Genomic DNA, 22,988 nt, shown 5'->3' on the forward strand with positions numbered 1-22,988 from the left:
TTCTTCCATTAAGGAAAATGAACGTGTTTATGAACTGTTCACAAACACAAATAAAATTGGCAAAAGCGACGGAGGCTAGAGGTGAATGGCGGAGGTGCAGTGCCGAGACTTGAAGTCGTAATCGTGGAACAAGGTCGATAGTGATCGCCGATATCAATATTGAGGAACGGGAAAAGTGCATAAACAGGGGGGGGGGGGGTAAGGTTTACTATTATAATTATTAGGGTAATAAAAATAAAGAATATAAACAATTTAAACAAAATAAAAGTACAAAATCTCTCATAAACAACATAAACAAACGAACATTCACGAACACGTTACCAAATGTTTACGAACACAATTAAACGGATGGGACCTCTGTTCATATTCGTTCGTTTAACTAACTGAACAAAAGTAGAGAAAACCATGTAAGATCATGTGTAACGATGTACTATAAGTCAAGTCACATGCATCTGTCATGGTTCACATACGACTTACATATCAAGAAAAGAAAACAATGTCTACGACGAAACGGTCTATGTATTGTAATACTGTGTGTACCCAAAATGTATACAAGTATATGAGATATAAATTGATTGGATATGGTTTTGCAGGTTTTTAAAAGAATAAAATGAAATAATCAAATGGAAGAAAGATAATTAGTCCCTATAAGACCACCATGGTCAAAAACCTTGTTAGCAGCTTGTAACTTGAGCCGAAAAGTAGATCTATTTGACTTCAAAAAGTCAACCCGTATCATCTCCTCAAAGCAATGTTTCAAAAATCTCACCCATATACACACTGCATAATTTAGCAAAGATTAGGCAATCTAAAAACTGTACGGCTATATACATAAGGCGCGCAAAAATGCACAGATGAATCAATGACTCTATGAAATCATATACCATTAGGGTTGTAAACGAACCGAACGTTCAACGAACAGTTCGTGAACTATTCGGTGGGAAGTTCATTTATGTTCGTTCGATTAGCTCAACGAACGTTCACGAACAAAATATTTTGTTCGGTTAGCTTAGCGAACGAACACGAACAAAGGTCTCGTTCGTTCTACTGCATTCGTGAACGTCTGGTAATACGTTCAGTTACGTTCGTTTACCTCCGTTCGTGTTCGTTTAATTATATCAAAAAAATAATAAATAATAAACCTTTTATCTAAACATTTTGAAAGCTTGAAACCCTATTTTTTTAAGTTAGCTAAAATTAGGACATTCAACACATTTTTTGGGATAATTATGTCTAACTTGATTCATCCTTTGGTGGTTGTAATAGTTTTCTTGTGTTTTGATATTTCATTTAATGGTTGTATTTAACTACTTATGTCAAATGTTTAAAGTTAATAATGTTTTTATTTTTTATTTTCAAGTTAAACCTTCATTTACGTTCGTTTTTATTCGTTTGTGTTCGAGACCAGTGTTCACGAACTGTTCGTGAACTGAATTTCCTTAATGAACGAACACGAACATAAACTTATGTTCGGTTTGCGTTCGTGAACAGTTCGCAAACATGTTAGTTTCCTTAATGAACGAAACATGGCCTTGTTCATGTTCGTTCGGTTCGATTACAGCCCTATATACCATTGATCCATGAGAAAGATACAATTTGACCTTTTAAAGTCAACTCTGACTTCTCAACTTCAGAAAGGATTTCTTGATGAATTTGCAGCATTTGTATTAAAGTTCAATGTGATTATCTATTAACCGAACTAGAACGTCAAGGTTCGATTACAGCCCTATATACCATTGATCCATGAGAAAGATATAGCATTTGTATTCAAATATGACATTGTTTGTAAAATAAAAAAAAATAAAAAAAAAAACAAAAAAAAAACAAAAAAAAAAACTTAATAATGGTTTGTGAAATGAAAATATAAGTCTCTCAAATTAGAGATTAGCTGTTGCAGCTAGAACCGATTATTTGATAAGTGTTTATTATCAACAAACATGCTAGTATCTTTCATAAGTCAAACGGGTGGTTTTCATTTTAAAAACGTGTCTAAAGCGATAAACGAAGGTACATAACTTTATGATTTTGGAACTCAAATTAAGTTCATTTTCTTTCGATAGATTGTGGTGTCATTACTAAGCGGACAATGGGACTCACTATGGGGCGGTGGAAACTTACCTGCATTCAGGGTGGGAGCCATGGCGGCTGCCGCTAGTGGGATTTTTGCTTTCACTGTGCTTCCTTCACCATCGCCAGACGTCGTCCTTGCAAAGGTTTAAGGTGGCGGGATGCATTAGAGTAAGTTGAATGCAAAAAACCCACTAGCGGTGCAAAAATCTCTAGGTCCCGCCGAATACCAAGTCCCGTTCTCCACTTAGTAATGACATCACAATTTGTTGAAAGAAAATGAACTTAAATTGAGTTCCAGTATCATAAAGTTATGTACCTCATTAATCTCATTATCGCTTTCGGCCCGTTGTCTAAATGTACATATAGAAGCATATATATTATTGTCAAGTGAAATCGCACTAATTTTACGCCCCGCTTGCGGCGTGCAAATATAATGTGTATATGTGTGGGCCCTCGGGGGGGGGGGGGATTGCACTAATTTTAACGTTATTTTACTAATTTCATGAAAAAACGTTAAAAGTGGCGGACAGTTAATCATGCATCATGTGGTGGCATTGATAGCCGAAAGACAAAAGGGTACATGCACTAATCGGCCTTTGTTCCGATTGTTGAGTGTTATGTGCCTTATGTCCAAGGTTTGATGCAACACTACTATCGAGTCGTGGGTCTCACTGTAAGCAACCTCTTTATTCCTACGGGGTAGAGGTAAGGCTGTCTACATCCTACCCTCCTCAGACCCTACCTTAGCTTTGTTGTTGGTGGGATTTATATCACATTATCGCTTTGGACCAGTAAGAACAGTGGTTTTATACAATAATTATATAAGAACAAATGAGAGGCCTAATGTTACAAAAATTAAGCTGCTACTTTGCTAGGTCATACTATAAAATTAGAAGAGAGACTCGGGTCACAGTAAACTAATTTGGTTTCATGCTAGGGCGGGTCAATCACGGAAGCGATACACATTCTAAGGAGATTAATGGAAAAGTATAGGGAGAAAAGGCGAGACCTACTTATAGTGTTCGTTGACCCGGAAAAGGCATGTGAGAGTGTGCCATGTAGACTGATTTGGGATAGTTTGTAGAGTAGAGGTATCCTAATGAGGTATGGTAAGACTGAAACTAGTGTACGGGTACTCGTAAGGGATACTGATCTCTTCCCTGTGGAGGCAGGACTCCACCAATGCGAGATTAAAGGAATGGCGAGTAGCTTTAGAGGCCAAAAGTTTAAAACTTAGTCGATCTAAGACCGAGTACATGTACTATCAGTGGTGTAAGGGACAATGAGGACACCTAGATAACCACTGAGGGTCAAGTGGTTCCGTAGACACCTAAGTTCAAGTATTTAGAATCGTTTGTACAAATGGATGGCCGGATGGGGATATAAATAGTAATGTAGCCCACCACATCCAAGTTGGCTGGTCATTGGAGTATTGTGCGACATAACTAAATTAAAGGGGAAATTTTATAGGATTCGGGTTAGACCTACTATGTTATATGGGACATACTATCGGGCCATCAAAAAGACACGCGCGCAAGATGGAGGCAACAAAGATGAGGTGGAAGTGTGGGCAAACAATCTAAGACTGGATAAGAAATGAGGATTTTAGGGAAAGGTTAGAAGTGGCTAGTATATCGGATAAGATAAAGGAGGGGTGATTGAGATGGTTTGAGCATGTGAAGAGGAGGCAGGCGGCAACGCCAATTAGAGTAGTCAAAGGTTCAAAACCCTCACCATGGAGAGGAAGAGGAGCAGAGGTAGACCTAGAATTGCTTTGGATGAATGGATTAGACATGATTTGCTAGAGTTACACCTCTCTAAGGACATGATCCAAAATAGGACTTTATGGAGACGTAGGATTAAGGTTAAGGACTTTTAGAGATGGATACACTTTAGGTGGATGTTGCATGTGCTTGTATTCTTGTACTTATGCATATATGTTGTTTTATGATGTTATATCTGCTTCTATTTTTACTATGTTATTCTTTCACCACTCCTTTTGTATTGTTTTTGTTGTTGGTAATTTTCTATTTCTATCTAAATAGAGTCAGGGGTTTCTCTAGAAGCAGCCTCTCTATTCCCGGAGGTAAGGTTTGCTTAGTCAAAACTAGAGCAATAATTTGGTACTACATTTTATTTGAAGCAAAAGATTATAAATATTAAGTTTGCATTTAGAAAAGTGGTAATTAGTATTGAAAAGAAAAAGAAGGAAAGTATAGGTCAACCTGACACGGTTTGACCTGTTATCCAACCCGACCCGACCATTTTGGCACCTCATATTACATGGTTCCTAAACTAAATGGATAACACTTCTTATAGAGCAACATTAGACAATGATTAAGTGACTTAAGCAAACATAAAGTTGGCATGTTAATTGTTAACCTAGTGTCGATAACGTTAATCGGATTGTGTTATTTAACTTTATCCATCTTTTGCAAGTTGCAAGTCTAAAATACATACATGTATAAACCAGACCGCCAAATAACACTTTTATAGCATATAAACTAAAATAATCAACAAGATCATTTTTTTTTTAAAAAGAAAGAAAATTCTCACCTTCACTGCCTCTTGAAATCCCATTTTAACTGAATTTTCGAAAAGCTTGTTGCTTCTGCAAGACTTCTTCTTGAAACAGCATAAAGAAAAGTTCCACAATAAAGTTTCCCACAAAATAAATCTGTCAAAAAAATAAATAAATAAAAAATACTTGTTAGGGTATTATAGCTTTTTCGATCCGTTTTGGCGATTACAACTTTTGATTGGCCTGCTTTGGTAATTAAAGTTTTTTTTTGTGTTCCACTCTAGTAATTATATGAACTTATTTTTGGCCCTAAACAGTTATTATTTACTACGTTTTTTCCCACTATATTAACCATAATAGGTTGCTTAAAAAGTCTTAATTAGCAAAACATACCACCCCCCTAATTTATATTGCTATTTTACGGCAATTGTCAATCATTTTATTCAAAAGAAATTAGATTACTAAAAAACAAACAAATTTTGTAAACCATATATGACGAACTAAAACTATATATTTAGACACAAACTTCTTTCGGATCAACCCATCTAGGCTCCGATTAGTCATTAATCGGGGGTTCACCGAGTAATGGCGGATTAATTGCTAGGCGGTCAACAGTGGTCCTATTCCGGCCAAATCCTGACCAGATTCCGGTCAAATTTCGACCAAGCCTTATAAATTCTCTCCAACTACTTAAAAAATGGGTCAACCAGGGGTTAAAAACTTAAAACATGTCTACTTAAAAAAATTACATATAGAAATGTGTGTGTATCATAGTTGTTGATAGCAAATAGCGGACGATAGTGACAAGCAACCTATACGCTACGTAGCGATAGCGATGAAATAATGGGGCTATTTTATGTTTAGCGATGCACTAGGAGAAAATTTTAGAAATTTTTAATATGTATGTTATATCCAAATACGGTGTTTCTATACGTATATTTAACAAAAAAAAAAATCCTAAAATCCAGCTATTGTATACATATATTTTATTGCTATTTATATTAAAACAAAAAAAAATAAACAAAAAACCTGAAATCCCGTTATTTGCTCGCTATAGTGGCACCAAAATCAGATAGAGATGAATGAGCGCTTCACTTCGCTACGCTATTCGCTATAGCGCTCGCTATGAGCACTGTTAACAACTATGGTGTGTATATATAAACCATTTAAAAATCCCCATCTGATTAATCCCTATTAATCCCGATTATTCGCTAGTCGATACCTCACCGGCTGACTAGCGCCTACCGATTCTTACAACATTGGCCACAACTAAATTAAGGGTGAGGGGTCTAAATACCTGTTGGATGTGCAGCCTGACATGAATTATAAACCAGCTTACACCTTCCCAAATCAAGCTTTACAAGACACCGATTACGACAGTTTTCCTGCCGTCTGTTTTGCTCTTCCCTTTTCTTGTTAAAAAAGGTTAATCTTTAACAAAATTCAAGATATACGATCAAAACTCTTGATTATTAGCCTACTTCAAGAAACGTTCTAAGCGTATCCAAATACTTTTTATACTTCTCATCTTTGGATAACAAATCTACCATCAACGAGAGCGTGGATGCATCCGGGGTGACTTTACGTTCCACCGCTTTCTTAACCAATTCAACCACTTTCGGTCCCATATTTGAACCTTTTCTCATAAACGCGTTGAAAGTGACCACATTTGGAGCACACTTGTTCTCGATCATTTCAAAAAACAAACTATCCGCTTTTTTTACCTGACCCGTTTTGCAAAAACCGTGGATCATGATCGTATACGTTACCACCGTTGGTTTCAAGCCTTTCGATGACAACTTTGTGTATATGTCGTAAGCAGTCTCCATTCGTCCACTTTTACACAATCCGTCAATCACGGAGTTATAAACTTTAATCCCCAATTCGGTTCCATTACTTTCTAGAGCTTGAAGCAAGTCTAAAGCCTGCGAAACACGATCGTTTTTACAAAGCCCGCTTAATAAGATGTTATATGTACATAAACTTGGAGTGAGATGATAAAGCGGCATTTCATCAAAAAGCTTCCGTGCAGTTAAAACGTCACCTTTTTGCAGAACACCGGTTAATAAAACGTTATAGGTAACGACATTTGGCTTAATCGTTCCACGAACCATTTGTTTAAAGATCCGTAAAGCTTCTTCTACTCTCCTAACCTTGATATACCCGTCAATAAGCACATTGTGAATTTGAACATCCGGTTCGATACCCTTAGCCACCATCGAAACGTATAACTCCTTCGCCTCTTCAATCTTGCCCTCTAAACAATACCCGTGCATTAACGTGTTATACGACAAAGAATCAAGCTTTTCTCCTTTCCGAACCATGAACTCAAACAACCCGCTCGCCTCATTCAATCTCCGGTCTTTGCAAAGCACGTGTACCAAAAGATTAAACACCGTTACACTCGGACGAACCCCTTCGTTAACCATCTCGACAAACAAACGCTTAGCCTCCCGCAAATCCATAAAACACAAACCACGAATCAAAGAACTAAAGGCGACAACATCCGGCGAGATTCTTCGCATCCTCATCTCCATAAAAAGCTCTTTCGCCTTACTCACACGCCCATTTTTACAAAGATTATCGATCAACACGCTATAACACACGCCACTCGGCTTACAAACAAACCCTAAACAACCCATCTTCCCATGAACAACATCTTCATGTAACCGAATCGCAGTATCTATATCCCCAGCCCTACACAACCCACTAATCAAAGTCCCATAAGTATAACTAACATTAGTATAACTAACATTAGTATAACTAACATTACCGAACAAAACCATCTTCCTAAACAACCTAACAGCCTCAAAAATTTGATTTTTTTTCAACAACCCTTGAATCAATGAGGTGTAAGTAACACTATCAGGAACAAAACCCTTTTTGAGAATCAACCCAAAAACCCCAAAAGCAAAACCAACTTCATTCAAATGACAATAACAGTTAAGAACGATGTTTAGGGTTATGAAATTAGGGGAAATGGGGAGATGGGTGTTGTTGAATTTGCGAAAAAGAATGATTTTGAGTTGAGATTTGGGTACGGAATTGAGTAATTGGTTGAATTGGGAGATTGGGGGGATGGGTTGTAAAAGAATCATGTAATCGAAACAGTGTAATGGGTTTGTGGTGGGGGGTTTGAAAGTGATGGGGGGTTGGGGGGGTTTTGGGATTGATTTTTGGAGTAAAGATGAGAGCTTTGTAGCATTTTTGGAAGCAGAAGATGTGGAGGGTTGGGGGAATGAATGTGGGGTTCTTCTGAAGCTCATGGAGCCACAAGGGGAAGGAGGACTGTGGCGGATGAACTATGAAGAAGATGTAAGACGAGAGGGATCTAATCCAAGTTTTTGTTTTTGTTTTTCTTTTTGTTTTTGTTTAATGTGTAAAAATATTGGTTTTTTTTTTTTAACTTTGTACATATTATAAAAATTCGGTTACTATAGTTATAAACCATGTATTTTACTTGATTACTTATATTTTATAGAAGAGATATAATATGTTTATTGGGTGGAAATATTAGGAAAAGGTTGAAAAAAGAGTTTGGTTTTATCATGATTTTATATTTTAAAACCAGGTTTTAGACGAAATGATTAGGAGTTTGCTACACGTACTTTGTGAGTATAGTAACCGAAAAATCTTACATTCACGTAAACATGTTCTCTCTCATGTAATGATCAGATTTTTCGGAAAAAAAAATTACAATTATCTTTGTTACATGTCATTAATATAAGAATAAATCATTAATAATTACATGTGAAGTTGTGAAGGGGCAGACATATATGCGAAAACGTATATCCAAACACGTGTGGACACATACAAGAACGTGTGTTGATACGTCATAAGAGATAAATTGATTGAAAAAAAATGTATATCCAAACACGTTTGGACACGTACAAGAACGTGTGTTGATACGTCATAAGAGATAAGTTGATTGAAAATTTACTTCGCCACTCACAGAAAATACCGCACACGAACTCATTATTTAGTATTAAGCTTAGTTTTAAAATTACAATGACAATAGTTATTTTCTTAATTTCCCAAGTTATCTCTAACCCAAAGCCATATTTTCTCACCAATTCGTAATTGTTACTTTAAGACTAGTCAAATTCACTTTCTTTCACTAATTATTCTTTTATTCTCTATTTGAATAGAAATTAAAGATTTATTATTGATTAAAAACTAGTTGTTGCCCAGCTCACGTTACGAAGCAGTACATCAAATATTTCTCAACCAATTAAAAAAAAACATTACCATAGATTTGCTAGAAAAAAAAGCTAAAACGATGGCAAGATCATAATTTTGAGCTCGGGGCAAAACTGTAATTTTTCAGGATTAATGAGTGAGTGTTAGGCAACTGTTTGACACGAAAAAAAATTAAATCGAGTCAATTAATTAAAACAAAACACTTCAATCGTTTTACTAAAAAAACTAAAACGGTGACAATATTGTAAATTTGAACTGGAGGCAAAATTGTAATTGTTGTCTAGGGGTAAAATCATAATTTGTCAGAAGCTAAAGCGATGACAATACTGTAATTTTTAACTAGGTTTAAAATCATAACTATGAACAGGGGCAAAATCATAAATTTTAATACGGTAAAATCGTATCATACTCGGGCCAATGGAGGAGTGGTAGGCTATTGCCCGACTCTATTCCCTCACACACATTTAAAAAAATTAAAACGATAACAATACTGTAATTTTTAACTAGGGTAAAATCGTAATTTGCCAAAAGCTAAAGCGATGGCAATACTATAAACTTTGAACACGGGGCAAATTCGTAATTTTAAACTAGAGGGTAAAATCGTAATATACCCGGACCAATGGGGGAGTGCCAACCAGCAGCGTGGCACTATTCCCCCACATTGGTTTTGTAGGATACTAGTTTTTGCCTCGCCCGTGTTGCAGGACACTAAGCCGAATATTTCTCTCTCATAACATGTATGTCTGTGTTTCAGTTACTTGTACATGCTACTCATAACACGATCTAAAACAATTACATCGAGTCAACCAATTAAAATAAAACACTACCATACTTTTGCTAAAAAAAAACTAAAACGATGGAAAGACTATAATTTTAAACTGGGAGCAAAATTGTAATTTTTCAGGACAAATGAGCATGTGTCAGGCATGCCTGGACAAATACAAATTACACTTATGCCCGCTCGCGTTGCGGGCCGTTAAATCGAATATTTCTTAGTTTCATAACAGATATGCATGTATTTAGGTTACTTGTACATACTACTTATAACACGATCTCAAAAAAAAAATATACATCGAAACAACCAATTAAACCAATGAGCAAGTGCTAGACAACTGCTTAACACAATAAAAGTTACATTGAGTCAGCCAAGTAAAATAAAACACTACTATAGTTTTGCAAAAAAAAAAAAAAAAAAAAAAAAAAAACCCAACTAAAACGATGGCAAGATCACAATTTTTAACCGTGGAGAAATCATAATTTTTGAAATAGGGTAAAGTCATAATTTTGAATAGAGGGCAAATCGTAATTTTAAGCTGGGGGCAAAATCATAATTTTATTTTGAACTGGGGGCGAAATAATAATTTTGAACTGAGGGCAAAATCTAATTTTGAGCTAGGGGAAAACATAATTTTATTTTGAACTAGGGATAAAAACATAATTTTGAGTTGAGGGCAAAATCGTAATTTTGAGCTAGGGACAAAAACATAATTTTATTTTGAACTGGGGGCTAAAACGTAATTTTAAACTGAGAGTGAAACCGTAATTTTAAACTAAAGAGAAAATCATAAATTAATTGAATCAATATGGAAATGACACGCATCCCCAACTTCTATAAACTTGGCACTATTCCCCAACTTCTGAACGTATATGTAGTATTATATAATATAATATAATATAAATATGTATATAATAAGTTATATTCCACAACCTATAGAGCTTTTGACTTTGATTAATGAAATGGTTATATTCAAGAATCAAATTCAAAAAAAGAAAGAAACAACCAAACAATTTATTTAATTTATAAATATGGTCAACTAAGTTTAAAATTATCAATAGGTTTAGTCATGGCCTTTATAATACAACCCAAATAAGCCTTACTCTGTATCTTTACAGAACTCCCTTCTTATATCATCAACCATTACTATTAATACAACACTATCAATCAAGAAAATAACTATTGTAGATAAAAAACATGTTGATCGACACTTGAGTAACACCAGCAATAAAGAGACTACTTTGATTCGAAGTAATCTTAGTGGTGGTGTAATCTTTCTTCATTTGCACACTAGTAGACATGACCAGTGTGGGCTAAAGCCTGCTAGACTAGACTCATAATTGGTTAAAGAGTTAATTACTGTTTTCGTCCCTGAGGTTTGTCAAAAAATAACGGTTTCAGTCCATTAGTTTAAAAATTGCGATTTCAGTCCATTAGTTTCATTTTCGTAACCGTTTCAGTCCACCAACTTAACTCCCATCCATTTATTCTGTTAACTTTGGGTGAAATTACAAAATTGCCCCTATTGTTTAATTAAAAAAAACGCTGGTCACAGGTTCGAAACCTGTGACCTTTGCTTTGAAATGCGATTGTTAAACCAATAGGCCATGTATCAAACTTGTGAATGAATTCAAATTGTTTACCTTATAACATTGCATATTCATCATCATCTTCCCCAAACCTTTCATCTTTATCAATGGCAGAAGCTACCATTAACAACCAACATCTTCAATTGAATCCTTGGAAAAGATGACTGTTGCAGCATAACAGCTTCAATTGAATCGCCTGAGAAGATGATTGGGGCCGCCGGAGATGAGGTGTGGTGGTGTGTGGCGGAGGCGGAGGTGTGGTGGTGTGTGGCGGAGGTGTGGCGTGTGGCGGAGGTGTAGTAGTGTGTGACGAGGATAGTGGTGGTGTTTAGGCAGAGGTGGTTGCGATGTGGTGTGGTGGTGGTGTATGGCGGAGGTGGTTGTGGTGGTTGTGGTGGTTGTGTGTGGCGGAGGTGGTTGTGGTGTGGCGGAGGTAGTTGTGGTGTGGCAGAAGTGGTTTAGGGTTAATGGTGGCTTCTGCCATTGATAAAGATGAAAGGTTTGGGGAAGATGATGATGAATATGCAATGTTATAAGGTAAACAATTTGAATTCATTCACAAGTTTGATACATGGCCTATTGGTTTAACAATAGCATTTCAAAGCAAAGGTCACAGGTTCGAAACCTGTGACCAGCGTTTTTTTTAATTAAACCATAGGGGCAATTTTGTAATTTCACCAAAAGTTAACAGAATAAATGGATGGGAGTTAAGTTGGTGGACTGAAATGGTTACGAAAATGAAACAAATGGACTGAAATCGCAATTTTTAAACTAATGGACTGAAACCGTTATTTTTGACAAACCTCAGGGACGAAAACAGTAATTAACTCTTGGTTAAATTTCAACAAAGTTTATATTTTTTTCTAGTGCTTTTATATTTCTTTTTAGAAAATATATGATTTTAATAATCTCAACTATTCGTCGTTAGTCGTTAATAGTCCAAACTTTAAAAATAACTACCGGCAAACCCAACTATTAACATATTGGCCTCCAATGGACCCTAGCTAACGGAACCCATACGCTGTTAGTCTCCGGTCGGCGGAAAAACGTTTTTGGCCGGAAAACTCAACATTTTCGTCCCAAACCTCTGTGTAACCTTATTACGGACCTTTAGGAACCTTTTTCTAGTAAAAACCCAAATTATTGAAGTCACCGGAAAACTTCTTTTTTTGCCGGAAAACTCAGTTTTTTGGCCGGAAAACTCAACAATTTCGTCCCAAACCTCTTTGTAACTTAGATCGGACCTTTAGAAACCTTTTTCTGACCAAAAACGGTTTTCCGACGACCGGAGACTAACGACGTTAGGGTTCTGTTAGTCAGCGTCCATTAGTGACCAATATGTCAATAGTTGGAACTGCCAGTAATTATTTTTAGGCAAATTGGAAAATAATAATCCCATCTTTCTGAAATTGGCTAATAATAATCTCAAGTCAGTTATTAGCCAATAATAATCCGACCTCGTACAATTTTTTTTGTAAAATAGTCTGCCGTTAAAATAACTTAACGGAGTTAAGTGTTTTTCCGAATTACAAACCGATGTTTTAGGGTTTTTGATCAGAACGAGTATACGAGTCGATTGATGTAAAACTTACCTCGAAATACTGCCCCCAACCCACGAAAACGGTGCTTCAATTGGGGTGTTTAACTTCCAATTAACAAAATTCAAGCCAAGGTAAGTTTTACATCAATCGACTCGTATCCTCGTTCTGATCAAAAGCCCTAAAACATCGGTTTGTAATTCGGAAAAACACTTAACTCCATTAAGCTTATTTTAACGGCAGACTATTTTACAAAAAAATTGGACGAGGTCGGATTATTATTGGCTAATAACTGACTTGGGATTATTATCGGCCAATTTCAGAAAAATAGGTTTATTATTTTCCAATTTGTCTTATTTTTAAAGTTGAAATTGTTGATGATCAACGGCGAAGAGTTAGGATTATTAAAATCCAAAATATTCCTTCATTTTTAAATACATCACTAAAATTATATATGACAATTAACTTGGATAACAAGCTTTTGGAATTAAAGATTAGATCTTTTCTTACAAAGTTCCTGAATTTCATCACAATTTACACTTCACACCCCTCCTAATCAACTTCCACTCCACTTCCCTCTCCATCTCTCTCGCTATCCATTTGATTAATTCTATACAACATTTCAGATCTCAACATGCATGCATGCAAACCACCACCTTCTTGATCTGCATTCACATATTCATCTCATAATATAAAAAAAAAACAACAGGCAAGGTGATCTAAAAGCCATGAAAGAAGGTAATATTCCATCTTTTTTTCCTCAAGTTATACAATGAATTATATTTGAAAAACTTTTTTTTTTTTTTTTTGCAGATTCTGATGATGCCAGCGGCGAAAAACCGACATACAAACATGTTATTGTAGCATCTTCCATTGGTTTAGTTTTAGCTGCCACCATGCATTTTGGCCTCAAAAGAAGAAAAAGATATCAGATCATCCCCAGGATAGGTGCTTCAGACACCGGTCAACCGTTAAAAATTGAGACTTTCCCTCATTATGTAGGTATGATTCACCAAATGAGACGATTCGTTATGTTTTCTCTATGTAAAAGCAGTGATGTAACCAGAACTTTTTGTCAGATCATCATAAAGTTCTCTTGTATACTAGTTACAAGTATGATTTTATATATATATAAATGCAACAAATTCCGGTGATTGTGAGTCAGCAGACCCACTTGACCCCTTTGGTTTCGCCCCTGCGTAAAAGGACATATGTGTGTATAAAGTGCATGGGCGGAGCTTAGTGTGGGCCAGGGGGTAGCCACCAACCCCCCCCCCCCACCACCACCACCACCACCACCACACACACACACACACATTTTTTTCGCTTCGTAGTGTAAATATTAATATTACTGAAAAATTTTATATGTATTGAGTCCGGCCCCCCTATTTTATCCTTTGAAACTTTCGGCCCCCTCTTTAATAGGTCAAGCTCCGCCAGTGATAAAGTGTGTGTATTCATGCAGCTAGACAAATGGGCTTTTCAGACAGTAAAGAGTGCCCGAATTTATATAAACTCGCGGCTGAATATATTTCGAAAGCAGAAGGGTGGGAGGAAGAAATGTATATGTTCTTTGCTGAAGAACCCGAAGCAGATTCGTTGTTTATAAAGCTGGTTGAGGAGTTTGAGAGATGTATTCTTAGTTATTTTGCTTTTCATTGGAGTAATGCCCATTTCATGATATGTCAGGTAGTTATAAATATTTGTAGATCTATATATTCGTATCGAATTTCCAGGGTGTCTAGACGTGTGTTTTGAAAGTGATTAGACGCGGTTTGAGGGGATGGATTTGTGGTTTCGAATGCTATCTATTGATTTCAGTCCACCTCGTAACCATTTCGGTTCCTGTACTTACAGAATAAATGGATTGAAATGGTTACGAAAGTGAAACCACAGGGACTGAAATGGTTATGAAGGTGAAACCACAAGGACTGAAATCGCAATTTTTAAACTAATGGACTGAAATAGTGATTTTTGACAAACCACAGGGACGAAAACAGTAATTAACTATTTTCCATATCACCAAAATTCATTTGATTATTACAACTTTTAGCGGTATAAACGCACCTAAACATTACTTTGTAGTTTGTACCATTGTAACACCCTAGGCAAATAACACATGCTGGGCTTTATATGCAATGTTCAACCTTAGATACGACCAATGCGTTTTGTACGCATTAGCTGTGGATGATGGAAAACTCCACAGTAAAGTGTGCTTGAGTGGAAGTAAAGCCATGAGCTTCTTGTGGTCAAAACGGACAGTATTGGTTGTTATTCATAGATCTAATAAGAATGATTTTTTTGCTTTACGATTTCAGGTATTGGCTGGTTCTGATGCTCATGAGCCAAGAAAGAAGCTCAAGGAAATAGTCATGCAAGCCACCAGGTTAGTTATGGTGTTTGGAATCAAGTAAAGACAGCCAAAAAGAACCGATCGAGCCGAGCCAGGCTGGGCTCGAGCTCGAACTTAAACAAGCCGGCTCGGCTTGACTCGGCTCGTTTATATTCTGAGCTGAAAAATCGAGCTCAAGCTTGGCTTGTAAAAACTTCAAGCCAGCTCGACCCAATCGACCCGGCTCATTATTTTATATATTTTTTTATTATTTTTTTTACAAATACTGATAACATTAAAAACAAAAATTAACACACAGTTCTAAAGTATACACACATACACACACACACATCCATACGAGCCATCGAATCAAGCCACGAATCAAGCCATAGAGTCGAGCCATCGAGCTGAGCACCCCTGGCTCGAGTTCGGCTTGATTAAAAAACGAGTTGGCTCGGCTCGAAAACAAAACGAGCTTTTTTCAATCGAGTCTCAAGCCGTGAGCTTTTTGAACACCCTAAGAACATGTAATATATAAGAGGCTGCAACAAAACTAGGTTAATCAGGTTGTGTAACGGGTCATATTCAGTTTGTTCACTTGTAACAAGGGTAACTTTTTGTATGAGGTCGGGTTGGGTTGGCCCAAATCACTTTTTAACTAAAAAAATTTGGGTAACTTTTTGTATGAGGTCGGGTTGGGTTGGCCCAAATCACTTTTTAACTAAAAAAATTTGGGTAACTTTTTGTATGAGGTCGGGTTGGGTTGGCCCAAATCACTTTTTAACTAAAAAAATTTGGGTAACTTTTTGTGTGAGGTCGGGTTGGGTTGGCCCAAATCACTTTTTAACTAACTAAAAAAAAATTCATTTTCAGGGAACAGAGATTTGAGAGGGTGACAAAGAACCTAAAAGTGGCCCGAGTGTTTACAACTTTGGTGGAGGAAATGAAGGCGATCGGGCTCGTGTCTGCCGATGATTCAGAGTGTACTGATGTTATGGTCCCGATGGCCCATAAAGATAGAAGCCCGGTTCTACTCTTCATGGGCGGTGGCATGGGGGCCGGAAAGAGCACAGCTCTAAAGGACATTCTTCAAGAGTAAGTCATAAAGTATATTATACAAATGACTCCCTCGAGGTAAGATGAACGGGTTGGATAATAGGTCAAAACAGATATATAAAAAAAATAATGAGTAGGATATACTTAAAGGTTTTTCACATAAAAAATAGAGTTGAGCTACTTTCAATGTGTTTAATACTTTCAACCCATTTGACCCACGTACAAGGCGGTTTCAGTTTAGAAAATAATAAGAATTATGGCGTTAAAAATATCGATTTTTGTTAGATTTTTAAAAGTGTAAGGCTACATTTGTTACAAATAAAAGGTTTATAAGAGTTATAATGTTGGTTTGAATGTACACAGACCATTTTGGGCAGGAGCATCAGCAAATGCAGTTGTAATAGAGGCTGATGCCTTCAAAGAGTCTGATGTTATTTATAGAGCTCTTAGCTCTAGAGGCCATCATGACATGCTTCAAACAGCCGAACTGGTATACATACACATACACATACACATATACGTCGTATATATACAGGGTGGGGATCCTGAGAGAACCACAAGTTATTTGAGAGCTTGAGAGAACCACTATCAACCAAGTAACTTTTTTTAAATGAACTTTTTTTATTAGAGTAAACTTCCATTTTGCTCCTTGTGGTTTGGTCGTTTTAACGGTTTTGCCCCAATACTTTAAAAATAGTCATTTTACTCCCTGATCTATGAAGCTTATCACGATTTCACTCCCCGGCCCAAACGGCATCCATTTTAAACGTTAAAAACTGTCGGGTTTCAGTCTAGGTATTGGTCTAGTTATGGTCATAATTGTCCATCATGTGTTATGCACGTGATAATTCTTAACATTTAAAATGGATGTTGTTTGGGACGGGGAGTGAAATCGTGATGGGCTTCATAGATCAGGGAGTAAAATGGCTATTTTTAAAAGATTGGAGCAAAACCATTAAAACGACCAAATTACAGGGAGCAAAATAGAAGTTTACTCTTTTTATTATAATGTTATTATTGTAAAAATATAAAAAAAAAATAAACCCAAAAAAATATACGTAGATTGATGATAGTGGTTTACGATATATGTACATGTAACTTGTCGATCTACATATATGTAGCATGCCAATATACACATATCTATATAAGTAGTTTACGATATACGTACATGTAACTTGTCGATCTACATATATTTTTTCAAATTTTCTTTTATTTGGGTAAAGTTAGGGGCTGTTTGTTTACCTCTTAATGAGCCTCTTAATGGTTCAGACCTCTTACTGATTCAACACTTAATGGTTCAGATTGTTTGTTTCACTGACGGATGTCTGAATGGTTCAGATATTTGCCTCTGAATGGTTAAGATTTATACAGAGTCTAAATGGTTAAGACCTCTAATCTGAATTGGTCAGACATTTGCCTCTGAACGGTTAAGCATTATACAGGCTCTTAATGGTTCAGACCTCCCTCTTACTGGTTCAGCACTTAACCATTCAGATGTTGACAAATAGCCCCTTAGTAACATATAACTAAAAGTAAGAAAAAATTTAAAAAATTTGATTAGTTGATAGTGGTGGTTCTCTCGGTTCGCAAATCTCATTTTGGTTCTCATTCGATCCTAATCCTATACGTATACGTATAAATATACATACACAGGATTCTTCTTAAGGTTATATTATTGTCTAAAACACTAAAAGATAATCGAATAACCGTATGATGACAGGTGCATCAATCGTCTACAAACGCAGCATCATCCCTCCTGGTAACAGCATTAAATGAAGGGAGAGATGTGATCATGGATGGAACACTCTCATGGGTCCCATTTGTGGTGCAGACAATAACAATGGCAAGAAATGTGCATCGAAAACGTTACCGTATGGGTGCGGGATACAAGGTGAATGATGATGGAAGTGTTACTGAGAACTATTGGGAACAACTTGAAGAAGAAAGTGAACCTGTAGATGGTAATTCAAAAAGAAGACCATACAGGATAGAGTTAGTTGGAGTTGTTTGTGATGCTTATTTAGCAGTTGTAAGAGGCATAAGGTAACAAACAGTCAAAGGAAAACCCTTTTATAAATATTTCATATTTTAACACATAAACTAGAGGTTGGAAAATGGTGGAGTCAAACGGGTCGGGTAACAGGTCAAAAGGGTAATTTCCACATCTGCTACCAAAGTTTTCTCATCGAACTAAAGGTGGCAAATTGGACGGGTGGAAAGGAGTGATTTTTTCGATACATGTCAAATTGTTCGGGTTTAGACTATTCCAAAACACTTTTTTTTGTCAAAGTTTCAATGTTTTTAAACAACTAGTGTGTCAAGTGTGACATAAAAATAAGAGTAAACTGCCATTTTGGTCCCTGTGGTTTGGTCAATTTTGCCACTTTAGTCCAAAACTCAAACTTTTTGCATCTGGGTCCCTGTGGTTTCAGTTTTATTGCCATTTTGGTCCAAAAATGAAATCAGGTCATATGTGTCTTATAAAATCCTGTTATTTTGTCATTTTCTGCAGGGGCAAAATGATCATTTCTTTTTTATAAATAAATACCATATTTTATAAGACAAATATGACCTGATTTGCCCCTGAGGAAAATGACAAAATTGCAGGATTTTATAAGACAAGTATGACCTGATTTCATTTTTGAACCAAAATGGCAATAAAACTGAAACCACAGGGACCAAGATGCAAAGAGTTTGAGTTTTGGACTAAAGTGGCAAAAGTAACAAAACATCAGGGACCAAAATGGCAGTTTACTCTAAAAATAATTATATTTTGAAAAAAAACAATCATGATATATCTGTATAAAATGATTTAGGAGGCTTTATATGTTAGAAATACATTTTGGGCTACTTTCTACCTTTACGACTTTTTTCTTTTTTACTTGTTTTTTTTTTACCTGTCTGACCCGTTAGAGATAAAACATATTATGAATCCGTTTGACCAAATTTGAGTTAACTGTTTAACAGGAGAGCAATAATGTGTAGAAGGGCAGTGAGAGTGAGGTCTCAGTTAACATCACACAAGAGATTTGCAAGGGCATTTATGACATATTGCCAAATAGTAGACACTGCAAGGCTATATTTAACCAATGATCTAGATGGGCCGCCAAAGGTATATCTAACTTAAAATGTTCTTCTTCTTCTTCTTCTTATGCTTTTAATCATTACGTTATTTCCGTTAAAAATGTGAAATTTTATGTCTCTAAAGTTGATAGGGTGGAAAGAGAAAGAAAGAACATTGTTGATTGATCCTGATGAGATATCATGCTTAAAAATGATAGAAAACTTGAATGAGAAAGCAGACTCAATATATGAACTTTATAGCAACCCGAATCCCACCCATGAAAACGGGTCGGTTTGGCATGATATTGTCATGTCACCTTCAAGATTGAATATTCAGAAAGAGCTAAAGTATTATATTCAGAAACTTGAAAGCAAGAAAGAATAATAATCAACTCCTGCAAAGATCACGCGGCGCTGCAATATTAGTTCGGTAAAGAGATCTAATGTGTTTTGTATTAAAATTTTATTTGGATGAACGTTTTTTTTAAAGCGAATGCCGGGTACAAATTTATTGATATCAACAATGTCATTTGGTAGATTACAACAAACCGCTATCGACTTTTATGTTTGATCACGCGGTTATTGTTTAAAAAGGTAACCAACTTTAGCATGTTTTATGTTTTTTGTAACAGTTTATTCATTAGCTTCATTAATATTGTCACTTTCAACAAGTTGATGTTGGATGGAATGTTTTTGTTATGATAGAATTATTATTATTCTCCATTTAAAGAGGAAGGGGTTGAGAGAATGTTTCATATTGTGGTTTGATTTAAAAAAGAAAACAATTTTAATTTTTTTGAAAGTGTTTGGGATTTGATTATCCTAAGTACTAATCTAATTAAGGATAAGTATATATTCACCATATGTGACATTTTTGAAAGTGATAAATGCCAGCCGTTTAGCACAATACATGTTCACTGACTTTAAGCTCTATATGGATGGTCCTCCATTGCATTATAGTTCTATTTATATCCATCACACGTTTTGGAATATTCAATTGTCAAATGAATTTTGGATTGGGCAATTTATTTTGTTGGTCCTAGCTTGTTTGTACGCGTATTTATAATTAGAGTAAGGTAGAGTTTCTGTCTCTGAGGTTTACACCTAATTTTACACCTAATTTTAGGTTCAGCTCTCATTTGAAAAAAAAAAAATCAACAGTCTAGTCTCTGACGTGTTCAATTGCTCACAATCAAGACCTTGGACCAAACGACCGTTAGTTGACCGTCAAGTATTTTAATGACAGGGAGGGCAAAAAGGTAATTTCGTAAAGCTTTGAAACTTGTTCTACCTTTTTAATGCTCAATCTTCATTCGTAAGCCACAATCCACTCCCCCTCCTCCTCCCCCAAACCCTCCGACGACACAGACTCTCCGGCGACACTCTTCTGATCATCTCCGAAATGAGGCAATACGCTATAATTTTATTCACATTGCACGTAGTTGATACGAATTGTCTTAAATTTGCATTTTTCAAGTCTGTTTATGTCTGATTCCAGTCGTTCCTTGAATGAAACCTGGATTTTGGGTTGTTTATGTTTGATTCTAGTGGGTTTCAGGGTGCAGGTCACTAGAAACTACGTCAGAATCCAGTATCGGGTCCTGATGAGGACCGGCAGGGGGTTCCGGGTGGAACTCTGTTTCCAACGCTCGTTTTGGCACCTCTACTGTAAATATATGATGCATATATAATATATTAACTACAATTGTTGTGGATGATTTGGGTTGATCAAATTTTTGGTATGTAAGATTAGTTGATGATCACCTAACTAGTAGCTTATGTATGATAGTTTGAAAGGGTTACTTTGGAAAAATTGATCATTTTTTGGGTCTCTGAAGTTAATGTCAGGATTACCGTTTGTTTTGTTATGTAACCGTTATGATGCTAATTAAACTCTCTTTGATTTAGTGGTGATATATAAGTTCTTAATGATGCCTAATCAACTGTCATTGATTTAATGGTGATATATAATTAGGAACGATGCTTATTAAATTGTCTTTGAATTGAAGTTATTAACTGTGTTTGGGATCTAACTACTTGACTGTGTTTAGGGTCAAATGACACTGAGCATAATTTAAGTTGATATGCTTAGGATCAAATGACATTAGTGGATGTTTGTTTGAGATGTATGTTTGATGTGCTTAGGATCAAATGACATCAGTTGAAGTTTGTTGCAGATGTATGTTTAATGTGCTTAGGATCAAATGACATCAGTTGAAGTTTGCTGCAGATGTATGTTTGATGTGCTTAGGATCAAATGACATGGAGTGGAAGTTTGCTGCACATAAGCTTTTTGCTGATTTATAGGATAATTTAAGTAGATGGTATTGTTTGTTTGTTGCACATAAGTCTTTGATTTGAATTGTGTGTTTAGGATCAAATGACTTTGACTGGTACTTGAGTGTGTTTAGGATCAAATGTAACATTTGAACAAGGGTTCTCCCACTTGAGTGTGTTTAGGATCAGTTGTAGCATTTGAACAACTTGATCAGGGTACAATAGGATTTAGGCTAAAGTTCAATTGCATAATGTTACTTTGTTATTAATAGAACAGGGATGTTACAGACAGTTTGCTTTGCACAATAGGAATTAGACTAAAGTTCAAACATGTGTAATTTTGGTAGGCATTGCTTTACCTGTTTAACCAGAATAAATGGTCAAACATGTTTAATCGAAGGTAGTTCAACTTCTGAAAGTAAAAGCCACTTGAAGTTATGAAGGTCAATCACCATTCTAGTTCTAAAATTCAAACCCGTTTCAAGTTCTAAACCTTATTATTTGAACATGTAACTTCTTAAACCGAGTTTACTTAAATTGTGTAACAATTTGTTAAAATACTAATTACAACTTGTTTATAGGTAGATATTGTTTAGTAGACGTGGGCTTACCTCATACCGATACCCTAATGGCACCATATAGAGGTGTTAGGTATCATTTGAAAGAGTACTCCACTCGTCCCACTCTGAATGCAAAGGAGTTGTTTAACCTTCGTCATGCATCATTACACAATGCAATTGAACGAGCATTTGAGGTACTAAAAAGAGGTTTCCTATAATTAGAAGTACAACAGGACCATTTTACTCTTGCGATACACAGTCTGCCATCTTTTTGGCATTTGTATTTTACACAACTTTTTACTATAGGAAGATCGTGACAAAGATCTTGAAGATGAGGTCATACAAGAGGTGTTATTAGGACCACAAGAAGAAGAACGCCAACGAACAAGAGACATCCGTGAGGGAAGTACTAGAGCCGAACAACTAAGGAACTCAATTGCAAATGAAATGTGGACTAATTATATGACTTATCCAAACAATGAAATTGATATGTCAAAGTAGTTTTAGGATATTATATTATAGTATTTCATTTTGACTTTATATTGACTATTCTTGTTTCAGTTAATTGGGATTTTGTTCTTTTTTTTTTAATTCATATGTGCATACAGTAATTCTATTTGTCATAACCCACCATTTACATATGTACATATGTTAATTTTTGTGTAACCATGTAGAAGGTTATCATGAGCAAACTCAAAGCCACCGGAAAGAAGGAAACACTAATGTGGACAGAAAATATGGACAATTTTTTCATACAAGCCATGTTAAAGCAACAAGAGAATGGCTTTAGGATTAATGGCAACTTTACTACACAAGCATATAATAATATGGTTGAGGAGCTGAGCACAAAGCTTCAAATTGATGTAACAAAAAATCATTTGAAGCATCGGCTAAAAATGTTGAAGGACCGTTTCTCGCAGTGGTATGATATGTTTCGCGGGACGTCATTGAGTGGGTTCTCATGGAATCCTAACACTCAGTTAATTGAAGCTGAGTTGTAGCATTGA

General features: G+C 35.9%; 3 protein-coding genes across 3 annotated transcripts; 2 read left to right on the forward strand and 1 right to left on the reverse strand.

Annotated features, from left to right (window-relative positions):
- Positions 1-396: 396 nt before the first annotated feature.
- Positions 397-7,934, reverse strand: LOC110884039 (pentatricopeptide repeat-containing protein At1g62930, chloroplastic). The gene is made up of 3 exons (XM_022131712.2): positions 5,889-7,934; positions 4,627-4,747; positions 397-780 (listed from the first exon to the last, which is right to left on the reverse strand). The coding sequence occupies exon 1, from the start codon at positions 7,855-7,857 to the stop codon at positions 6,064-6,066; it is 1,794 nt and encodes a 597-aa protein (XP_021987404.2). The 5' UTR covers positions 7,858-7,934; the 3' UTR covers positions 397-780; positions 4,627-4,747; positions 5,889-6,063.
- Positions 7,935-13,421: 5,487 nt separating this feature from the next.
- Positions 13,422-19,549, forward strand: LOC110880761. Its single transcript, XM_022129218.2, has 9 exons — positions 13,422-13,431; positions 13,507-13,695; positions 14,159-14,382; positions 15,012-15,079; positions 15,899-16,120; positions 16,445-16,571; positions 17,802-18,124; positions 19,049-19,193; positions 19,290-19,549. Exons 1-9 carry the CDS (start codon positions 13,422-13,424, stop codon positions 19,527-19,529), a joined length of 1,548 nt encoding a protein of 515 aa, XP_021984910.1. The 3' UTR covers positions 19,530-19,549.
- Positions 19,550-21,346: 1,797 nt separating this feature from the next.
- Positions 21,347-22,482, forward strand: LOC118482593. The gene is made up of 2 exons (XM_035978129.1): positions 21,347-22,175; positions 22,288-22,482. Exons 1-2 carry the CDS (start codon positions 22,050-22,052, stop codon positions 22,480-22,482), a joined length of 321 nt encoding a protein of 106 aa, XP_035834022.1. The 5' UTR covers positions 21,347-22,049.
- The last annotated feature ends 506 nt before the right edge of the window (positions 22,483-22,988 follow it).

This window comes from Helianthus annuus, chromosome 10, assembly GCF_002127325.2.
Source record: "Helianthus annuus cultivar XRQ/B chromosome 10, HanXRQr2.0-SUNRISE, whole genome shotgun sequence".
In the NCBI taxonomy this organism is placed as follows: Eukaryota; Viridiplantae; Streptophyta; class Magnoliopsida; order Asterales; family Asteraceae; genus Helianthus; species Helianthus annuus.